Raw genomic sequence first — 20,254 nt, 5'->3', positions numbered from 1 at the left:
AAAACATAATGTGAATTTGAGCTGACAGGTCTCTGAGGAAAATGAAATCCTGGGGAAAAAAAATAACTGAATGAGGATGTAGTGAAGTGAAATCAGGTCTCACCTCTTTTGTACATTTCTACCTCATAATTTAGACTCTTTTCTATTCATTTGTAATCGTTGATCTATGACGCCATTGTTTTTTTTTTGCAAATGTCGTCACTAAAAGATGTGACTCTTGGGAAATTTAATTTAAATCTGCTATTCCCTCAACAGAACAATAATCCTTTTGAAAACAAACAGAAAAGGTTTGTGGTCGTCATCACTGTTCTTGTAATTTTCTCTCCCACACTGAATAATCTAGGAGTGCTATGCAAAAGCCCCTTTGCTTTGGAATATATATAATATAATAATGTCTGTGTGTGTGTGTGTGTGTGTGTGTGTGTGTGTGTATATATATATATATATATATATATATATATATATATATATATATATATATATATATATATATATATATATATACGTATATAATGAGTCACAAAAAAGGGAAAAAAAATATATGTATGTATATATGTGTATACATGTGTGTATATATGTATATATATGTCTATATGTATGTATAATGTTAAATCCTACATTTGTTATATGGTCTGGGTTAAACTGAGCCAACTGAAAGAGGGTTAGAGCTAGAACTTGATGACTAAACTGAAGCATTAATTAAACCTAAAAAAGAGGCAGGTCTTTTTTGTATCATTTGTTGTAGTAGCATTTAATCAGATTTCTTACTTCTGTTTGCACACACACCACTGGTGAGAAATGTCTTCCTCCAAAGGGGGGCCCCAACACAAAAAGCTTGGGAACATTTCTTGGAAGACTTTCCTCAATATTTTGAAGTGTCTCTATGGTGAATGTGGGTGCTCAAAGTCAGACCATGTCTTTATAGTCCTTGTGTTGTGCACTTGGACAGCAAGATTCTGTGATATTGTTATTTTCTACTACATTTTGTGAGCAAAAGTCATCTCAAAGCTGATTATAACCTTAAATACAGATACAACGTATGTTTATACTTAAGCATACTTATACTATACATAAATTGACATAAAAAAAATCATCTCCTTTCCCTTAAAGAATGTTTTTGTTGTATATTATGTTTCCACAGTGTGACCGATTTGCACCATGCTCATGGTGATGTTTAAATCCTCAGCACTCGGACCAAAATGTCTTCTTACCTTTGGATTGTTCCAATGTCCACTCAGACAACCAGTTCCTTTGTTTCTAAATTCAATATATCAACCACTTTATCAAATCCATCCACAATGTAAATCCATCCACAATGTAAGCAAAGAAAAAGGAGCATATAGTGTACTTCATATACTTCATATATAGATATGGTATATGAAGCAGATACAAGGATTTACTGATCAGAAAAGAGGAGGTGGCCCGAGGAAAGTGTTGAGTTGGTTACCACCGAGAACCCACCTGCCAGAGTATGAATTGTAAACAACATTGATCCTTACGTGTTGTCTGGCAATGATGATGCAAATGATGAAATTAGATGAAGGCCTACACGAGGCTTAAGCTATGCCCAAATCTGTGAAGTTAATAAAATACCAAATAATTGAAACATGAAAGAAAACATGGCAGTGCCAAAGTCCTTAGAGAACTCTTTGTATTGCTTGAGCTAAGCAAAATTAGATCGGCAGGTAAACACAGTGAGTGAAAAAATACATTTGTCATGTGTATTGACTTAATTGACTTAATGAGTGATGAATTACTTTTATATTTGGAAGCAAACTTCAGGCTTCAGACACTCCTATTTTGTTGCAGTAGCATTAAAAAGCTCTTCCCGTCTGATAATCTGAGAATTATAAGTGAAACAGATTCCAGCCTCAGTGTTCACACATTATTAGAGTTATTAGAGTTAATGTGGCAGCTTTCATTGTCGCTGCAGGTTGAAGGAAAAAAAAGGTGTCACCAAATGGAGCCAAAAATCTGTGATTTCTCACACATCCCTTTCCCCCTCCCACACAGTGCCCTCCTGGGCTCAGTCCTATGAAGGATGGGACCGGGTGCTATGACCACCACATCGGCATCGACTGCTCCGACGGCTTCAACGGAGGATGTGAGCAGCTGTGTCTCCAGCAGCTGGCTCCTCTGGAGGACGACCCGACCCTCTACAACATCCAGATGTTCTGCGGGTAAGGACGAACACACTCACTCACCACATTATGTTCACCCACAACTAGGGATGGGAATTGATAAGAATTTAACGATTCCGATTCCATTATCGATATTGCTTATCAGTCAGATTCCTTATCGGTTCTCATTGGGTGAGGGAATAAGTACAAATTTGTTTGTTTGTATTAACTCTCTTTACTATCTGAAAGGAAAACATGGGGGACAGACGTAGTGATATCAACTTTAATTATAGCATAGTAATGGTGATGTGTGATAATAAGAAATAATAATAGCCTCAAAACTTGATCTGGATCCTGCAACGTGCAAGATCAGGACACGCAGAGAGAGAGACCATACATTGAATGTGAGGGTGATTCTATTGATTCTATTCTAATCATTATTTCACAAGCCTCTCGGATCAAGTCTCTGCACCAAGTCATCCAGTCATTTAAATGACTGCACTTTTTAAGGACGTCGTGGTGACTGGAGAATCTGTAAAAACCAGACTTCTAAAATGCACCTGAAATGGTAGTAAAAGTAATTTATCATAGTCGGACTAACTGTAGAGGATAACGCAATCAGGAGTCAAATTACTAGTGCAAGTAGAGATGGTATTGGGTTGATTTCCAGGTCGTTGTGTTGGAAACCAAAGTGTCCTTGAGGAAGACTCTTGAAACCCCTAAAATGCAACTGCTGGCCGTGTGTGAATGGGTGTAGATATTTGCTTGCGCAAGCACTGCATATAGATGGTGAATAAGTGTGTGAATGGGTAAACATCAAAAACTCCAGTGTAAAGAGCGGTGGTGAGAGTGGTCATCAACAGCCAAGAAAGCACTGTATATAAATACTGACCATTTACTGTGGTCACGAGAGGTACATGTAATGGTGTATATATATCTATATATACACACACACTTTAACCACACAGCCTTTTAAAGCTTCAAATGCTCAACTGTTGAGGAAAACCACAATGAATGATTTGTACAAGCGAAACGCCCATTAACCGCCTCCGTACAAACAACCCCCCCGACTCTGCTGATGCCGTTATTCACAAGCTGATATGCTTTTAGTTGCAGAATCATGGCGGCAGTGCATTAAATCCTGTATGTGCAGGTCAAGAGCTTTATTTTAATGTTCACATCAAACATGAGAATGTGCAAACAAACGCGGCGGCCTCTGTGACGCTAACAAATTGCTGAGCTGTCAAAAAAAGAAGTCTGTGGATATTTGACTTAGAATGGGGTCAAAAACAACACAAATTCATTGTTAATGAGGGGTCAGGAGCGCGGTCAGAGGGGTGGAGGCTGCACTAGCTCGGATTTTACTGCTCTCTATAACTGTGTTGAGCAGAAACAGAAAAAGCAGCAGAGATTGAAAGAATTTGAAGCACATTGTTTGACTGCAGCACACACACAATGTCAGCTTCCACTGCTTTCAGCCAAGAATAGAAATGTGAGGCTTGCATTTGAAGCAGACTCGACATGACTGGTCAGTTGAAGACTGTTGGGTCTGCTCTGTATGTGGATTTCTGCTGTGGCTGCAGAGAGGACATCCCATTCAGCCGTCCTGAGTGAACCTGTCACGGCCAGATCGGCGCCAAGTATACAGATACCCGAGTATGCATTTATGCAATCCTTCTCCAGATCCATGAGTGACCTCCTCTCTCAGGTGATCGGGTCACACAATATGCTTCCAGTTTTATTGACACTAATTAGTACTTGTACATGAATGGATCAGCGGCCACCACAACATTAACACTGATAACTGTATGATTTCCTGTATGATTTCCTGCGCAAGTTTTTTTTTTTTTTAAGTCCTAACTAAAGTTTAGCAGCCATAACTTCTGGTCTCGCTGTAAGCTGGACTCATTTAAGTGACGTACCACAACAAAACCTACACTGGTGACAAGGTTTGGATAATAGAGACGTTTCTGAGGGGCAAAAAGAAAACGAACGGAACAATGATTCATGACGACCAAAACCCAAGATCAGAAAATGCCACCAAAGACCTCTCTATGTTGTGCCTCAAAACATTGGCAGGGGATAACATATTGTTAAAACAAAAAAAAATTAATTTCACAGCAAATGATTGATATTTATAAAGTATTCTCATCCAAATGTATTTATTATACATTATTGAGGTTATTTGTCGTGGGGCCCCCGAGAAATGTCTTCCTTCAAAGGGGGGCCCCCAACACAAAAAGTTTGGGAACCACTGCATTACAGCAACAGGGACTGTCATAACATATGGAGTTGGTCCCCCACCTGCAGCTACAACAGCTTTCACATTTCGTGGAAGACTTTCCTCAATATTTTGAAGTGTCTCTATGGTGAATTTGGGTGCTCAAAGTCAGACCATGTCTTTATAGTCCTTGTTTTGTGCACTGGGACAGCATAGCATCGTCCAAAATGTCTTGGTTGTGTCTCTAGGCCTCTTGATAAGAAGTCTAGAGACACGCCAGATGTGAACAGTCGTACTTGCTTTTCACTCGTGATTGGATCACTTAAGATGGATGTAAATACCAGATATGAACACATGAATCTGCTGGAGATATCAGGATCTTTTTGGGCCTTAACCCCTATGAGTCATAGTTTAAATGTTGCTGACAATTGTTGGCATTGCCAGTAGCATTTCTCTGCGTGTCAGAAGCAGGTGAAACCAACTGTGGCCGTTCATTGAGTCCGTTAAAGAGTGCATGATACATCTCACAGTAACGGTTGGCGTAAATACCGCAGTGCGAGACATCTTTCATTCTGCCAACACCTGCTCGTCGTCGCTGACGACACTTGTCGAGTTAGAGCCTGCTAATAAAGTTCTTTCTTTGTGAACTGGCAGGACACAACATAATATCACACATTTAGGTCACGTATACTTAAAATGAGTCACGTCTTAGTTTCTGTGACTTGTGAAATTGCCCATATATCTTTTATTTTCTGTTCCCTTTAGACGGATAAGTGTCACTTGACACTTTTCCTCTCACATCCTGAACCTGTAGAACAATTTTTATCCCGTAGACCGTGATGTTTCCCCCCGCACGTTGTGATCGATCGTCGCCGTCTCAACGGCATTTCATCTTCAAGTGTTGGACCTCGCAATGTCAAGTGGCATAGAAATGCGACGACAACGCATGAGAAGGTTGATATCATTTAAATAAAAATACCGAGCTTGCAGTGTGTGGTTGCCATGGAGATGACTGGACCCCCCTTTGCTGAAGCATAAATTAAAAAATGTTGTCGAGCAACAATCAAGTGTTCAGCGAGCATAATCAGGCTTCCGTCTTGAATTCATCACGATATGTATAGAGCTATATAAACACCTCCTGTCAGTCTGGCAACTGACCCTTAAAGGTTTAATCCGTTAAATGCATGAGGGATTTTACATGCTCTCTGCTCTAAATCGGCACAGTAATCAGTATAATCACAAAACAAGCACTTGTAGTTATCGGAACATGTGCTTGATTGGCAGTTGTGTGGATGAACAGCAGCTTTTTATTTGAGGGGTTTTTCCACATGAAGTGAGGAGAGCTTGTCCTGCCACTTTGAAAAAGGCAGTTGAGGAACAGCACTGCACTCACCATTCCTCACATCTCTCTGGAGCTTCATTTGAAAGTATACTTTTTTTCTGGAAAGACTTTGTCATTAATCTCTTTATTAGTTTTAGATTTTTATTTGCACAAGTTCTTCGGAAGGTCTCGTCATTATTTCAAAACAAGATTGTCTTACCTTGAGGTGCCAATCACACCTACACACCTTTCTACAAATACCTTACTGGCAAATAGTTTTTTTTCTATGGAATGTCATATGCTCTTTTTATATGGCTTTTGTTCATGTACAAAAGTTTCAATAAGTTCTGGTTGTCGGTCTCATCTACAGAACAGCTATACATCTCGGGATGTACAGCCGTTCTTTGTGGTTTGAAGAGGAGGTGGAAAATTGCGTTTAAAGCGAAGACAATCTTTTACCGCACATTTTTCTCTCTCATTTTTGTTGCCTGTTGTGAAGCAATCAGCGTCTAATGCTTTGTTCACACCGAACGCGAGTTCAGATGTTGGAAGACGGCAGTGACAAACATTTAACACGAACCATTTAAACGTGATTGCCGTGCTAACCGGGGCTACTATGCTACATGGCTCCAACTTCTTTCTGGTAAGAGAAGTCGTATCGTACAACTCCGTGTACTCCGTTGCGTCAGCGCAATTTTTCAAGCGACAGACGCCATAGGTGTTATTTTTTTATTTATCACGTCACTCAGCCCAAGTCGCATCTGGTGTGATCGTAAGACAATTTCCTGGCGATGCATCTTAGAAAGAATCTCCAGGAAAGTCCATCAGGGTTGAAATGTCTCCAAACTTCTATGTCATTGCATCCAAGCATATGGATAATAACAATAAAGGTCTTTAACAAACCGTCCACTTCCACACACGGCGGTTGTACCTTTCATCTGTTGTTGTTAGGAGATTATTATTATTATTATTACAACACTCATTACCCTTAAAGCAGCCTTCCAAGAGAGAACATGGTGTAGAGCTCTAATCTCATCAAAGACCAAACTTCCCCCTGCTACATTTTAAATCACAGATCAATATACGAAACACAAATTTACAAACACTCCTTTTTGAGTTGAGCTGCAAAAATACCTCAGCCTTTTTGCGGAAAGAGTTCAGACGGAGTGCGATCATTCCGTGTGAAAACAGAGAGATTATCTGCAGTTTGGTCCACACAGACTTCTGTTTCGCTGACTGTGTGAAGACACTTGGCAGTGTGACTTTTTCCTGTTTGTTTAAAATGACAACTCCAAGGCTGACGGATACCAAAGAGTCTTAAATAAAAATAATTTGATTGAGGAGGTTCAATAGATGCGAATATGATATCAACTTAAGCAGTTGTCATTGTAATATTGCAGTAGTGTAGTAGCAGTGTGTGTTTGACAACCACCAAAACGCAGGAACTTGATCATCACAGCTTAACCAAACAGTCACAAGAGCGATTCATTTTGTATAAAACGAAGTCCAAATTTTTGACAAAAAAAAACGTCCAGAACATGAAGAGGCAAAGAGCAAGAAACTGACAGTGGAGTCGGAGCACAGAGACCAAAATACACCAGGGAAGAAAGAAAAATCGAGCACAGATGAAACACAGTAGAAAAGAGCAGATTATAACAATGTGAAAACAGAAAAAGCAGGAATAAATAAATTCTGGACAGAAACAAACAACTAAAACAAGTACTGTCAGAGGCAGCTAACTCGACATGCAAATACAAAGTTTTTTAGGCATTAAATGGTGGTGATGGTTGTACAGGGTTCTCACACATCAAATTCAAGGACTTTTCAAGGACTTCCCATGACCAATTCCCCTCAAATTGAAGGACCAAATGTGCTGACACAGCTTAAGGTGGGAGGACAACTTCGCCCACGCACAGCGTCCACTTATATTGATTTGCAGCACGCTGTTTTCTTGAAGACCTCTCACTTTACTGTGTTTCACTAAAACTAACCCCGTTAACTCCAAAACATCCTGAGAACTGCCTCACTTTCAAACTTATTTTCCTTGTACAAAGTTTATTTTTCTAGTGGTTAGAGCAGAAATAGCTGCAATCCAAGGTGTGCAATTAAGTCCTAAAGTCGAGTAGTGAAATCACGTCTGCTTTTTTTTTTTTTTACCATGTATTGTGTACTCATTTACATATTTTAAACAATTCACAACATATGCCAGGACAGGCTTCTATAAAACCAACTCACCAGTGTCAGTTTCACTCTGGTTTGGATGCAGCAAACAGATGATTAGTAATAAAATTTTGGAGAGTTGGTATAACGTGGGAAGAAATTCAGCAGACGTTGGTGGTCTTGGCTGTTACTGACACGTATGATATCTTTAGAGGAAAAGTTTTTCGGAAGAAGCGAGTGTTTGTGGGCGTCTCGCTGTATTTCTTAACATCAACCTCAGTGGAGGATAATTGACAGTGAGTCACTCGCTGTGCAGCGTGGGCAACAAACTTAAAGATGTTGTATAAGGCCGAGAGGACCGGGATCGCCGTTGTTTGGAAAAACCTTGTCCCTTTTATTTATGACAATCGACGGTGCTGGTTTAGTGAGTGGCAGTCTGCTGCTGAGTTTGAGTTTAAAGAAAATATCTGTAAAGGTTTAATTAAAGTTTATTGTCTTTGTACCAGATCCATGGTTCTCAAACTGTGGCACGTGTACCACCAGTGGTACGTGAGTGTCCTCTGCTGGTATAAATGCTGTTTATATTGTATATGCCAGGGTACTGTATGTGATCTTCATGGATGAGACGAGAGTGCATATAAAATTAAACGAATAACAAAATGATACCAATAAATGAAGTAACAATAATTAAAGTCACATATGTCGCTCCATTGTAATCTAATTATTTTGCCTCAATCACAACAACCATGCATCTGAATAGTGTCGTGTGCAAGCATTTTCCAACTGGGAACTGAAGTTGATTCGCTCTTCCGCACCAGAATCCATAGAGAAAATCAGTGATTTTCACATCACAGCACACGCTGCCTCCGTCAATGAGTTCAAATGTCTTATTTTAGTGAATTTGGCCTTTGAAAAGCAGGCATTCCCAAGCGTATCACAAACGACGACGCCTGCACACTTTTCATCACCATAATTACGCAGCTAGCAGTTTGTGCTCGCTGAAAAATTCCATCGGTCATTTCACTCACGCTGTTGGAAGGAGCCAGCGAATCAGCGTCTTTGTCACCAGAGAGGAAAGAGATGGAAAAGCACATGTACATAGTTTCCATCTTTTGGCCTGCTTTTTGGACATTGAGACAAAAACACAAACAAGTATTATTTTAAATTAAATTAAACCGTTTACATTTCAAATTTAACAACTACAGTGTTTTTTTGTCTGTGTTAATGGAGTTGTTTAACATGCAGCAGATTGTAAATAACTGCCAGATACTGAACATTATTCTGGAAAAATGGCCATTTACTCACAGGACATTTTCTGGCACCCATGGTGCACCTGCAGTACGATCACGACCCACTAGGGTCCACGGCCCACACTTTGGGAATCACTGGTCTGCACAATATAAAAGGAGATTTCTAGATTATTCAGTTTAGTTTTTAAGATGATACATGGATCTAATTCAACTTGATACAAACTTGACAAACTTTTAAAGTGTTAGCTCGTGTTAGATATTCGGCCAAGTTTAGGAAATGAGCCGTGGTTTAACCTCGCAGGTGTTTTTTCGGCTGAGTTTTCCTCATTAGACCTCCGCTCATGGCGCTGTAGACATGTACTGATGACTTGACCTTGCTCACCCTTATCACAGGGAACTAAGTGGTGATCTCACTATACTGTATATCTTACTGTATATATATACACACACACGCAGGTGTAAATGGGGTTTTTGGGCCACCCAAATGAAATCTGAGCAGATGTGGAGCCAGCTTTTGTTTTCCAGAATATCTGCGTGTGTGTGCAGAACATCTTGGAAACAGTTCCTGATGAGAACATTTATTTTATTTTTTTTTTGGGTGTCACAATAACCTTTCTGTATAATTTAAATCAAGTAATATGGGGCAAGGAACTTCATTGTGAAGATAAAATATCTTCCTAAGCTTAGCTTCGTTGGCAGAGATACTTACTAAACAAACACAAAAACAATATTTATCCTGTAAAAAAAAAAAAAAAGGGCTTTAAGAAATTTACATAACAACAATGTTAAAGAAAAGAGAATTCATTACACTGAATGAGTTACTAAGCTAAAAACCAAGAATTACCAAACTGTTGCTTCAACTGAGAGGAAAACAGAAATATGACCTGAAGAATAAAATTGTTTAACAAACAGTTACTGCAAACAAACACCAAATATCACTGTGTTATAGTCACAGGAATTCAAATTATGGACTAAAAACATGTAAATCTTTAAAATATCTTAGAAACAAACTGAATGGATATCAATAAATAGATATCATTTAAATCTGCTTTTACGCTGCTGTCTTTTTATCTAGAGCAAAGAAACCAGAATGGGAGGGGCTTAGAACAGAGTAATAACCCAAAGATGATCCAGTGGTCCTTTTTCTGAAGAGGTGGAAAAACCACAGCATTATTTCTAACTCTGAAGTCACATGAAGTTCATAACTCCAGCAGCTCCCCTGCGAAGATGCTGGAATCATCAAATGATAAAAGATCTGGACGTACGACATGACGTGTTTTCACTTTTCTCCATGGTGTAAACCAGCTACACGACCACACAGCTAATGACATACAACAAGGCCTTGTTGTCTTGCTTAAACAGATTATTTTCACAGTATTCTGTGTCAAATCTGCATAAGGAGCCAATACAAATTGACCGATTCATTCTCAACAGCGGCGTTTTGTTGTCGCTTTCTTTCATCAGCCACGTCTTCGTGACACTTGGCATCCAGGTGAGATTTTCTCTCGCTGTTAAAATCCCTGACAGATTATCTGCCCACTCTTTATACTTCCCTCGCTCCCTCTCTGCCTTTGAATGTGTGAAATCTTTGAATCATTTCACACGGTGTGTTACGTATACACAGAGATGTCAAAACCTCATCGATATGAAAGAAGTAGGTGTTGATGTGTTTTCCTTTTCGGAGATGAAGGACTGATTCTTCTGTGGTGAAGTCGGGCAAAACATTGTTGCACATGATTGGTGAGGAATAATGTGCACTGATCTGCACATTAAAGAAGGTGACGCTGGACATTGATACAAAGCATTATCCTATTTATTACATGACTGCTTTTTGTTAATTGTATTGCTTCTCGTGGCCCACAAGGCCCTGTCGGAACAAGGGCCCTCCGGGTCATCCGGGTCCTCCAGCTTCCTCCAACTGCCTAAAAAAATGCAATATGGAGATTAGGTAAATTGGACATCCACGATGGATGGATGCTGCTTCTTTTAAATCAAATAATTACATAAATTGGTCTGCATCCATAGCAATCCTGTTTTCCTGTGGTCCTCTATGGTCCAAATTAAGTAAATGTTGTCATCCTGTCAGCCCAAATTATACACCGTACAGAACAGTGTGCATGATTCAGGTTGGACAATGCATTGTACAATTCTTATGAGGGGGAAAAAAAAAAAGGTTGGTGAGCACGAAACAAGCTCAAGTTTTTTACAGAGATTCCTGAAACTCCGTTCACCAGCTGTCTCTTATTTACCCTCCACCGCTACCACAGCTACCGTACGCATGAAGGAAACATCATAAATCTGGCCTAGTTATTGCCCTAGATTTTTTATTTATTTATATTTTTTCACAAAAAAAAAAAAAAATTCACTTCCTTACGTATTTATTTATTTTTAAACATGCCGTGCTTGTTTTTGTTTGGAAAAGAGTGCAGGCACCATCTGGAGAGAGTGAGCAGTGGATAACAGACTGTTCCGGTTCCCTCCTTGTTTTTTTTTTTTTGTCTCACCACCAACTTACAAAAGCAATCCTTGTTTATTGACTTAAGTACTTAATCACTTCTTCAGAACCTGTTAAGGTGGTTTTAATTTGAACTTCATATTTAATTTGATGTATTTCACTCTTTGGGGGATTCTATTTGGATTAAATACAATTAACAAGTAACCTAGTCTGCTCTCTGTGAGCTTAGTTTTTTATCCCAAACTACATGTTCTGCAGATCTGCAGGAAAGAATCGGGTAATAATAGCTCCAGTGGATCATGTGGGTGGGGGTTGTGAGCGCTGCCTCATCCTCTTGGTGATGTCAGCAAACTTTAAAGCAGAGTAATTAGTAACTGAAATATAAATAACAAAACACAAATTCTACAGAAATGAAGCTGTGTCTCAAACCTATCTATTCATTTCCAATCTCATACATAAATTACAACCAGCGGCTGGATAACAACGTCTTTGAGTCAAAATCCATGTATGAACAATTCACTGTATCTGTAAAGTATTCATTAGGAACTTTAAATGGCTATTATTTTTAATTAAAGGTCCACCGTGTAAGATTTTGGTGAAATTATTTCCATTTGGCAGATGTTTTTTTTTCTTTTTTGCTGTTCATGACCACAGAACACTGATTCTCTTATATTAACATGTAGAGCTGCTCTTTTTTATCAAGGCGTTTATGTTTTGAAAGGACAAACCGAAAACATTTTGAGTTTTTATGGTTGCTTTAAGGCAGGCATGTCCAAAGTCTGGCCAGTGGGCCAATCACGCCCACAGCCTCAGTTTTATAATGTTCTTATTCATGGCCAGGGGCGGACTTTGGTCACCTGTGACGGACAGCTATATGCACCTGTCTCATATTATGTTATTTAACTCCAAATGTGGAAAGAAAGGCAATTTACCCTTGTTTCATTCCCGCATGGCTTATATTTGGTTATATTTCCATTTAAAAATAGTAACTGTAACCAAAAAAAAGCACCATTAGCCCCCCATTATAAAATCTGGCCCTTGTTTAAAAAAAGTTTGAACACCCCTGCTTTAAGGTTACCATAGTTTCTCCAACATGCTGGAGGGGGAGGGGAGGGGTGCGGTGAGCGATATCACAAGATGTTCCTCAATCTTACACACTGTGCCCTTTTTTTAATAAGTAGAATGTCAGGAACACAAGTGCCTGGAGTGGGTGATGTAAATAAATCCAAGGAAAGTCAACAACACAGTCTTACTTTTACATTTACTTCATTCATTATAAACCGAAAACTTGCCGGATAAACATGAGAGAATGTTCGGGCCTAGCGAGTGTTTACATCTCTGCTACGACTCGGCCTTTGCTGTCATTTATTTAAGCACATTCAGGCAGGTGATGCAACGCACACTGCAGTCAGCGTTTGCAGTAAAGTTTCACTCCGTCCCACCGGTCGATCGACGGTAAAGTGCCGAGATGTGATGCAATAAACCACCAGAGGCAGGAAAGAAGCTGTAAACATGTAAACCGCACAAGCGCTGCAAATGTTTTATGAGACGAGACGTGCGTTCGGATGCACGTCGTTCGTTTTCGTGAGAAATACAATGCAGACGTAATCGTTTATAAGGGGGCAAAGTGAAATGGATTGCACTTATTCTAATTGGCTTTCAACTAATATTAAAAAAAGAAGATAATCAAACATGTGCTTAACCTGTAATAGGTAGTTTTTGTGCCAACACACAGTAATAATACTGTGTGTATACTCATTATTCCTTTAATCTGCCAAATTGCCCACCATTATTAGTTAAAATTTACCGAGCAAGAGCAGCTTCCTGTCGTGCCATTCGCTCCATAATTGACGGCTAAAAACAAAGAAATTGATACAAGCTAATTACTGGACAATTAAAGCTGCCGTCAGTGGAAAACCATGAAATAAATGTTAACCCTCCTGTAGAATTGAATCATTCATTCAGAGAGTTTTGAGAGGTTTATTCAAATGTATCATACCTTTCAGGTTCTGGGTCGAAAACGACCACCATTGGGGATGAATGGGTGGGACTACACACTCATTCACAACTCCTTTTTGTAATAAATGTTTGTTTTAATGATCTAATTTAGGGAGGAGGGAGGGGAATGCTCACAGCAACAGCAAACAGGAAGCCAAAATCACTCACGTCAGCTTCAGGAGGAGTGAGATGTCTGGTAAAACTTGCCGTGTGAAATAATTATACATGGACCAACGAAATGTCTACTATGTTTTACTCCAGGTGCATCGAGGACTACAAGCGTGGACCAGACGGAAGGTCGTGCCTGCCGCTGTCTGAGGTTTGCACCGAGGGAGTGGACTGTGGGGAAGTGGCGGACATCCCTGCGAATCAGACGGTGTTCGGAGACCTTTTCTACGGATACAATAACCACAGCAAAGAGAGCACGACTGGGCAAATCCTCAAGGCCACATTCAGGTGAGCAGTTTAAATAGGGACGTTGCTAAGTTATAATTTATCTGAGCGCGGTTTGGGCCTTTGTCTCCAAAAGTAATATCCTAAGTAAAACAGCGTTAGTGGATATTGACCTGAATTCCAGCTATCAAGTATCTAAAGCTCAATGTGGATGACAGAAGAAAAAAAAGAAATCCATTATTTACATATAAATGTACATAATCTGCTGGTTTTAAAAGTGAAGCCCAGTTGGCCAGATTTCAGTCTGGCCCTTCCGAAAGTCGTGGGTGCCTTTAGATATTAGGCTGATTTGAACAGATTATCTGGCCAAATTATCCTGTAGTGTGAGTGATTAACAGACCTGGTTTCAACGTCATTGGATGCATCAGAATCTTCCCGATTTCAAATGTTTAGAGGGAGTTGACCAGGAAACAAACTTTCGTTTAGAGCCCTAACTTGTACAAACCAAGTTGAGTCTGTCGCAACCAAACACTGTTGGGTTGATTGAGTACAATGAGTTCAGTTTGACCCACTTTTTTTAAAAGGACAATCATCCCCCAAACATCTCGAAACTTTGCCTCTTCCTGCTATTTCGGGCTAGCGATTCAAACACTGTGGGCAAAATCCCATTACAGCAAGACTGTCTTCTTTCAACTGCAATGTCTGTGAAAATTCTCAATTATCCAGGTCATGGTTATACAAGACAAGTTGAATCAAGGGCAACTTGTCTTTGTGATACACCTTTAAAGATATTTCACCTGTGAGTTACCATGCTCTGTGATGGCTGAGTTTTTAATTTTGACCAGTGTCGTCCACATATCAAAGCTGGTGACCTGCTGTTTTTACCCTGAAGAAATTCAGCAACCTGCTTTCTACTTCTCGAAGGTTGGCCACAGTGAGAGTATAGTGGAGGGCCAATGACACGGCTGCAGTTGTAGTCTCTCTTTCTTTTCTTCTCTTTTCTTTCATTTCCTATTGTCATACCTGGAAAAGAACAACGATAAATCAGTATAATAATAATAAGCATAGTGATAAACAAGCTATGTCCTTTTATGAACTTGTTAAAGTGCAGCCACAAAAAAACCTTTCAATGACCTTACACCGTACGCTATTGGATAGTGTCACGTTGGTCTTTGGATTTATTTTTGGATTCAATCCCATTTTATTTATAAAGCACTTATAAAAACAACACGGTTTGCCAAAGTGCTCTACGGTGATATTAAAATACATAAAAGATAATAAAACATGTAAAGATGTAGAAGACATAAAAACAAGTAAAGAGGGTAAAAAGTAATAAGACGCCAATAAAATAAGCAACATTATTTTGACAAAGGTCAAAACACCCTGTGTTTTTCTCTGTCCCTTTTCTCTGCTAAAAATCATGCATTAATCCTGAAAAAAACTATTGGTGCTATGCTTTTCTGCTCCTGACAATTATCTGATCAACAACAGCATCAGGGCGACTATACAGTCAGACTTAAATAAAAAAGAATTAAAAAAACAGACCTTTTGTTTAAGATACTGAGCGCAAGTGTGTGAAGTAGGATTATCAGAGGACTATGGGGATGAATAATTTATCAGGGACCAACAATGTCAATAATTAAAAGCCTTATCTCGCACCAACTCTTATCATGGACAGTGGCAGTGATGTTTAGCCTACTCATGCTGTGTTTCCGTCATGGTGCGGTTTGGTACGGGATAGTTTGGAATGGTAAAGTCCTTGGTCAGGCTTGCTTTTTGACTGAGAACAGTACCTTTACGTGGTAGGCGTGTAGGGTGTAGGCTGTGCACGATAGTCCCGTTGCGTGACGTCGTACCGCTACGTCAGCGAGCGATGACATAGAATACAACACAACAGACGACAAACGGAGGACGTTCAGTTTGTGACTGTATGAGAGTAGACTGCCGGCATTTGCCTTGACCTCCCTGGGATGTTTGCAACGATCACAAGGGAGTGACAGTGCATTTTTCTGCTGCCCAATCAGCTGACTGTCGTGGGTGGAGCCAGTCTAACAGTTCCGTACCATCCAAAGCGACTTCCAAAAGAGGAATGAGCTACATAGAAGTAGTCTTAGAAAGAACTCCACTAGATAGGAACAGTGGACGGACAGAGGGTGAGAGTGCCGAGGTGGATCTAAGTACAGTGGAGGAGAAGATGTTCTTGGAAGAGCTGGGTTTTCAAGAGCTTCTTGAAGATAGACACGGGCGCCCCTGTTCAGGTAGCACTTGGTAGGTCATTCCACCAGCGTGGAATGACAAATGAGAAGAGTATGGATTGTCTTGTGTGGGGTGTTGGCATCGCCACACGACAATCCTTTGATGAATGGAGATTTTACTCTGGTACAACACGGGAAGGATACCGAAGAATACAATGGCTGGGGCCGGTTATTTTGTATATTGAATTTTATTTCGAATAAAGAAACTGAAGGCGAGTGAAGTAATAGAATGTTAGAGAATGCATGAAGTCCATTTGGAAGCTGGAGGAGAATGCTTATGCTTGTCTGTTTGTTCAGTTATTTTTAAAAATAAGTCTCCATGTAAAGGTCAAGTGTGTTAGATTAAGTGCCATCTCATAGCGCTGTCTTCTACAGATGGTAACAAACGGTGGACTCAGCACAGCAGAGAGGTTGCCATTCTTCGTTTGCATAGTAAGGTTCCGCCTCACACGGCAGAAATGGATGCCTGTGCTGGTTTATTCGTTTGGCTGCTGTAGAAAGATGGTGGTCCAAGATGGCGCCTTCCATAAAGCAAGCCCTTGGCTTATCCTGTGACAGTGTAATAGATAAATCAAAATGCACACCTCCATAGGGGTTTGTTTATGTCCAGAGCCCCACAGCTGAATGACTACAAGTTATAAAAAGTGCTGTGGTCACTCAATCAGCCCATAGAGTCTGCAAATTCAATATGGAATCTATGGTTGTCCTCACAACACGGGTTAAATCCCTCAATGGGAAAATGGAAACCAGTAGGAAGCTCTGGCTTCACTGGTTTTAAAAGCATATTGGTTTAAATAAATACATTTGAAGGGTATTTTATGATTTTATGTAATATTTTAGATTAGCTCCTTTTTCAATGTCAATTCCCTCCCAATAAAAAGTAATAGTGATCGTAAAAAAATATGCTACTCCCAGGGATTGTCCTTGATGAAAGTCTTCTAATCTCAGGCAAATACTAGTGCAGTCTCTTTGGAGACTGGCAAATATTAAGTGCATGTTGTATCCCTTTAAGAGTTTGTAAAGCGTTTGATTTGGAAAGCTCAGTCCTTTTTGAAAGTGGTTAATTATCACTGTCCGTGTGCCGCATTCAGTGCTGAACTCGGGAAGCCAGAAGGTCAGCAAAGTCACGTTCGGCCCAGGAATTTAATTTGGGCCGTGGATGGATTCCGCTGCCCGGAGGCAGCACACCCACATGGGGTTCCACCGCTGGAGTTGTAAGGGAGGCAGGAACGGGTGAAGCAGCAAAGCTAACATCATCAAGAATCTAAATCTCCAATGGTCTGCCCTCATTTGGAAGTGCTTGTGAAACGAAAGCAGGGTCTGAGGCAGAGTGAGTGCATCCTGCGCAGATGAGTTGATGGAAGACGAAAGCAAGACTCCATTGGGAGGCGGAGTTAATGCTAGGTCTAATTATAAGAGATGGCACCAAATGAATTGAAACTGACCAAGAGTCAATGTGATGAAATCAAGCCTAATTACAATAGATGAATATTGAACGTGAAATGAAGAAAAGTTACGGGAAGAGTGCATCGCAACTGAACACGGACGATCGGGTAAGAGTTTGAAGAGTGCAAGGAAGTTACTTGGTGTTGCATGTGAAAGATGGCTTTCAGCAATACATGTCCCCCAAAGATACTGCCCAATTTAAAGTGTTACGGGCCAATCGTGAGCCATTAGTGACACATTTAAAATAACATATTGTGATAGTAGTAGTAGCAGCAGTAGTCAAGCAGGGTCCCTACAGGTCCTTGACATTCTTAAAAGTTTGTGAACTTTGAAGTTTTTGAAAATTGCTAGCAGATATTTAGGTAAACGTAGACTAGGCCTACGTGGAACAAATGTGGAGTCTCTCTCTCCCCTGTTGACGTGAGATTCCACGCAGAACAACAAGCGAGTAACATTAAGCAAGAGAGAGCAAATGACGGGAGATGAAAATTCCAAGATCTCTGTCTCGCCGAAGAAAACTAAAAAGACCAACTTGGACCAAGATCCCAAAGACGATCACTTGTCCAGATGCAAAGCGTGCTGTAAATCATCTTACAAGTTACCCTCTCATCTTAAGCTATGTCAGCACATTATGTCCTTGAATTTGATGGAATTCTGGAATTGAGGGGCTCCTTGAAAAGTCCTTGAATTTGATGTTAACCAAGGTGTGGGAACACGCAAGTGGCAACCAGTCATGGGTCTATATGGGTCATTGTCCACATTCAAGGAGACTGGACACTGGTGAGAAATTGTTTCAACTAAAATGGAATATGAGAGTGACTGCTTGGAAGGCTGGAATGCCACAGACCATCATAAGGCACGGACACACAAATGCGGAAATGCAAAGTGGCTGAAAATGAAAGTCCTGGCCCTAAGAATCCAAACTTCTGTTTATTCATCTGTTTATTCATTTTGAGATGAGTACCAGCTGTCCCTCACACTGATGTCTTCCTGTCTGCCATGCCTCCTTGTCTTATTTCCTCTAAATGGAATGTAAATTACAAAAATGGCGTTTTCTATTGACGAAGATCTGAAGCAAACAATCTGGTCATTAACACTTCCGTTTAAACAGGGTTGGTTTTTGTTGTTGTTGTTGTTGTTTTTTTGTTTTTTTTTTGCAATCAGTGAAGGCTAACTGCTTCTTTTATCATACTGCCTGGACTCAAACTCTGTCCATTGCTATGATCTGCAGTCTCAGGAGCTCACTGAACCCTCAAGCCCCAAGGACCATTAAAGAACATTAATTAGCCTCTGCTCATATAGTTTGATGTTGGCAATGTTTGTCACTGGTTAAACTGGTTAAAGTGACTGTCAGCACTAGCTTAAAGTAAGATGTCTGCTAATTAGTTTTGTCCATTGCTCTTTACAAATAAAGGTATTTGGAGTTGGAGTCTGTCAGAGCTAATTAGAAATTTTGGATTCAACACATTTGAATCTATACCGATACCAGCGGTGCTACATTTCCTCAGATTTTTTCCTGCAAGAGCCATTTTCTAAAAAATTGAGTCTCCCCTCTCTCTCCCTCTCTTTCTCTCTCTTTCAAAAGGAAACAGCAGGAGAGAAGTAGAGATTTCCTCCCCCTCATCACAAATGTACAGTATCAAACAGTGGATTCACTGATTTAAAAGTAATTCTCATGAGAATACACCCCCCCCCACACACACAATCACACTAGACGGTAACACAGAGGAGTGTGCACTTAACCCAGTCCCTGTTAAATTACCTCGAGCCAGAGAAACCGTTCAAACTTGGGGAAATCCATTTATTTTTCACAGCCACCTTTAGGCTGCAGTTGACGTAGTCGGTGCAGGAACACAGATACGCAAGTGAAACGACAAAGCCGTTGCCCGTGTCCTCCCATCCCTGTGTCAGATGTTGTACCCTTCATAGAAGGCAAATGAAAAGGAACAAAGCCGGAGAAAGGGAATCCTCTGTGAGGTGTTCACTTACACTTTTACATCTCCTACCCCACTGTGCTTCAGTGTCGTCACATTTTAATGTCGTTTGATCATGAGTGGTTCCCCCCCCACTCCAAGAGCACTATTTTATTTACTTTCTTTTGCACCGCCTTCGTGCTACGTTGCACAAAACCCCAAGCTCCGCACAGAAATTGTAAAATAAAAAAAAGCGTAAACAATCCCTTCAGGGAAACATTTCAACTGCTAATGTTCTATTTATCTGGGAAAAAAGGTCGACATACAGGAGGAGAAATGGACCTGTGGCCCCTGCCAAGGCGTCTCTATTTCCACTGCTGGATGCAACAGCGGGAAGACGGAGAATAAACAGAAAGCGGCGAGTGGTGTGAGCAGGCGCACAGTGTGGCGTAACATGTGCACACTCACACGGAAATAGCATGCTAAGATATGCATGCTCTCTCACACAGTTTTACCCACACACACATTGCCACAGTGGGCATCTATACTGGGCATCCAATCCTCTTTTGTTTCATCTCCAAAGAGCCTCATCACACACACAGAGCTGGTTTGATTCTCTCCACTCGGCAGGCCTCTCCCTCAAGCTCACCAGGCCTGAAATGCTTCTCATGTTTTCTTTCTTTCATAAAGAAATGAAAAGGAAATGCACCCCTCCGTCCCTG

General features: G+C 40.4%; 1 protein-coding gene across 6 annotated transcripts in view; it reads left to right on the top strand.

Moving 5' to 3' along the window:
* astn1 (astrotactin 1) overlaps window positions 1-20,254 on the top strand; it is a 371,669-nt gene that overhangs the window by 167,531 nt on the left and 183,884 nt on the right. For all 6 annotated transcript variants that reach the window (XM_044033647.1, XM_044033610.1, XM_044033638.1 and 3 more), the window contains 2 exons: window positions 2,014-2,180; window positions 13,787-13,981. In XM_044033647.1, coding sequence (XP_043889582.1) covers window positions 2,014-2,180; window positions 13,787-13,981 — 362 coding nt within the window. The remainder of the gene's footprint in view (window positions 1-2,013; window positions 2,181-13,786; window positions 13,982-20,254) is intronic.

This window comes from Solea senegalensis, linkage group LG1 (assembly GCF_019176455.1).
Source record: "Solea senegalensis isolate Sse05_10M linkage group LG1, IFAPA_SoseM_1, whole genome shotgun sequence".
Lineage (NCBI taxonomy): Eukaryota > Metazoa > Chordata > Actinopteri > Pleuronectiformes > Soleidae > Solea > Solea senegalensis.
This window is presented reverse-complemented; position numbering and strand designations above follow the sequence as displayed.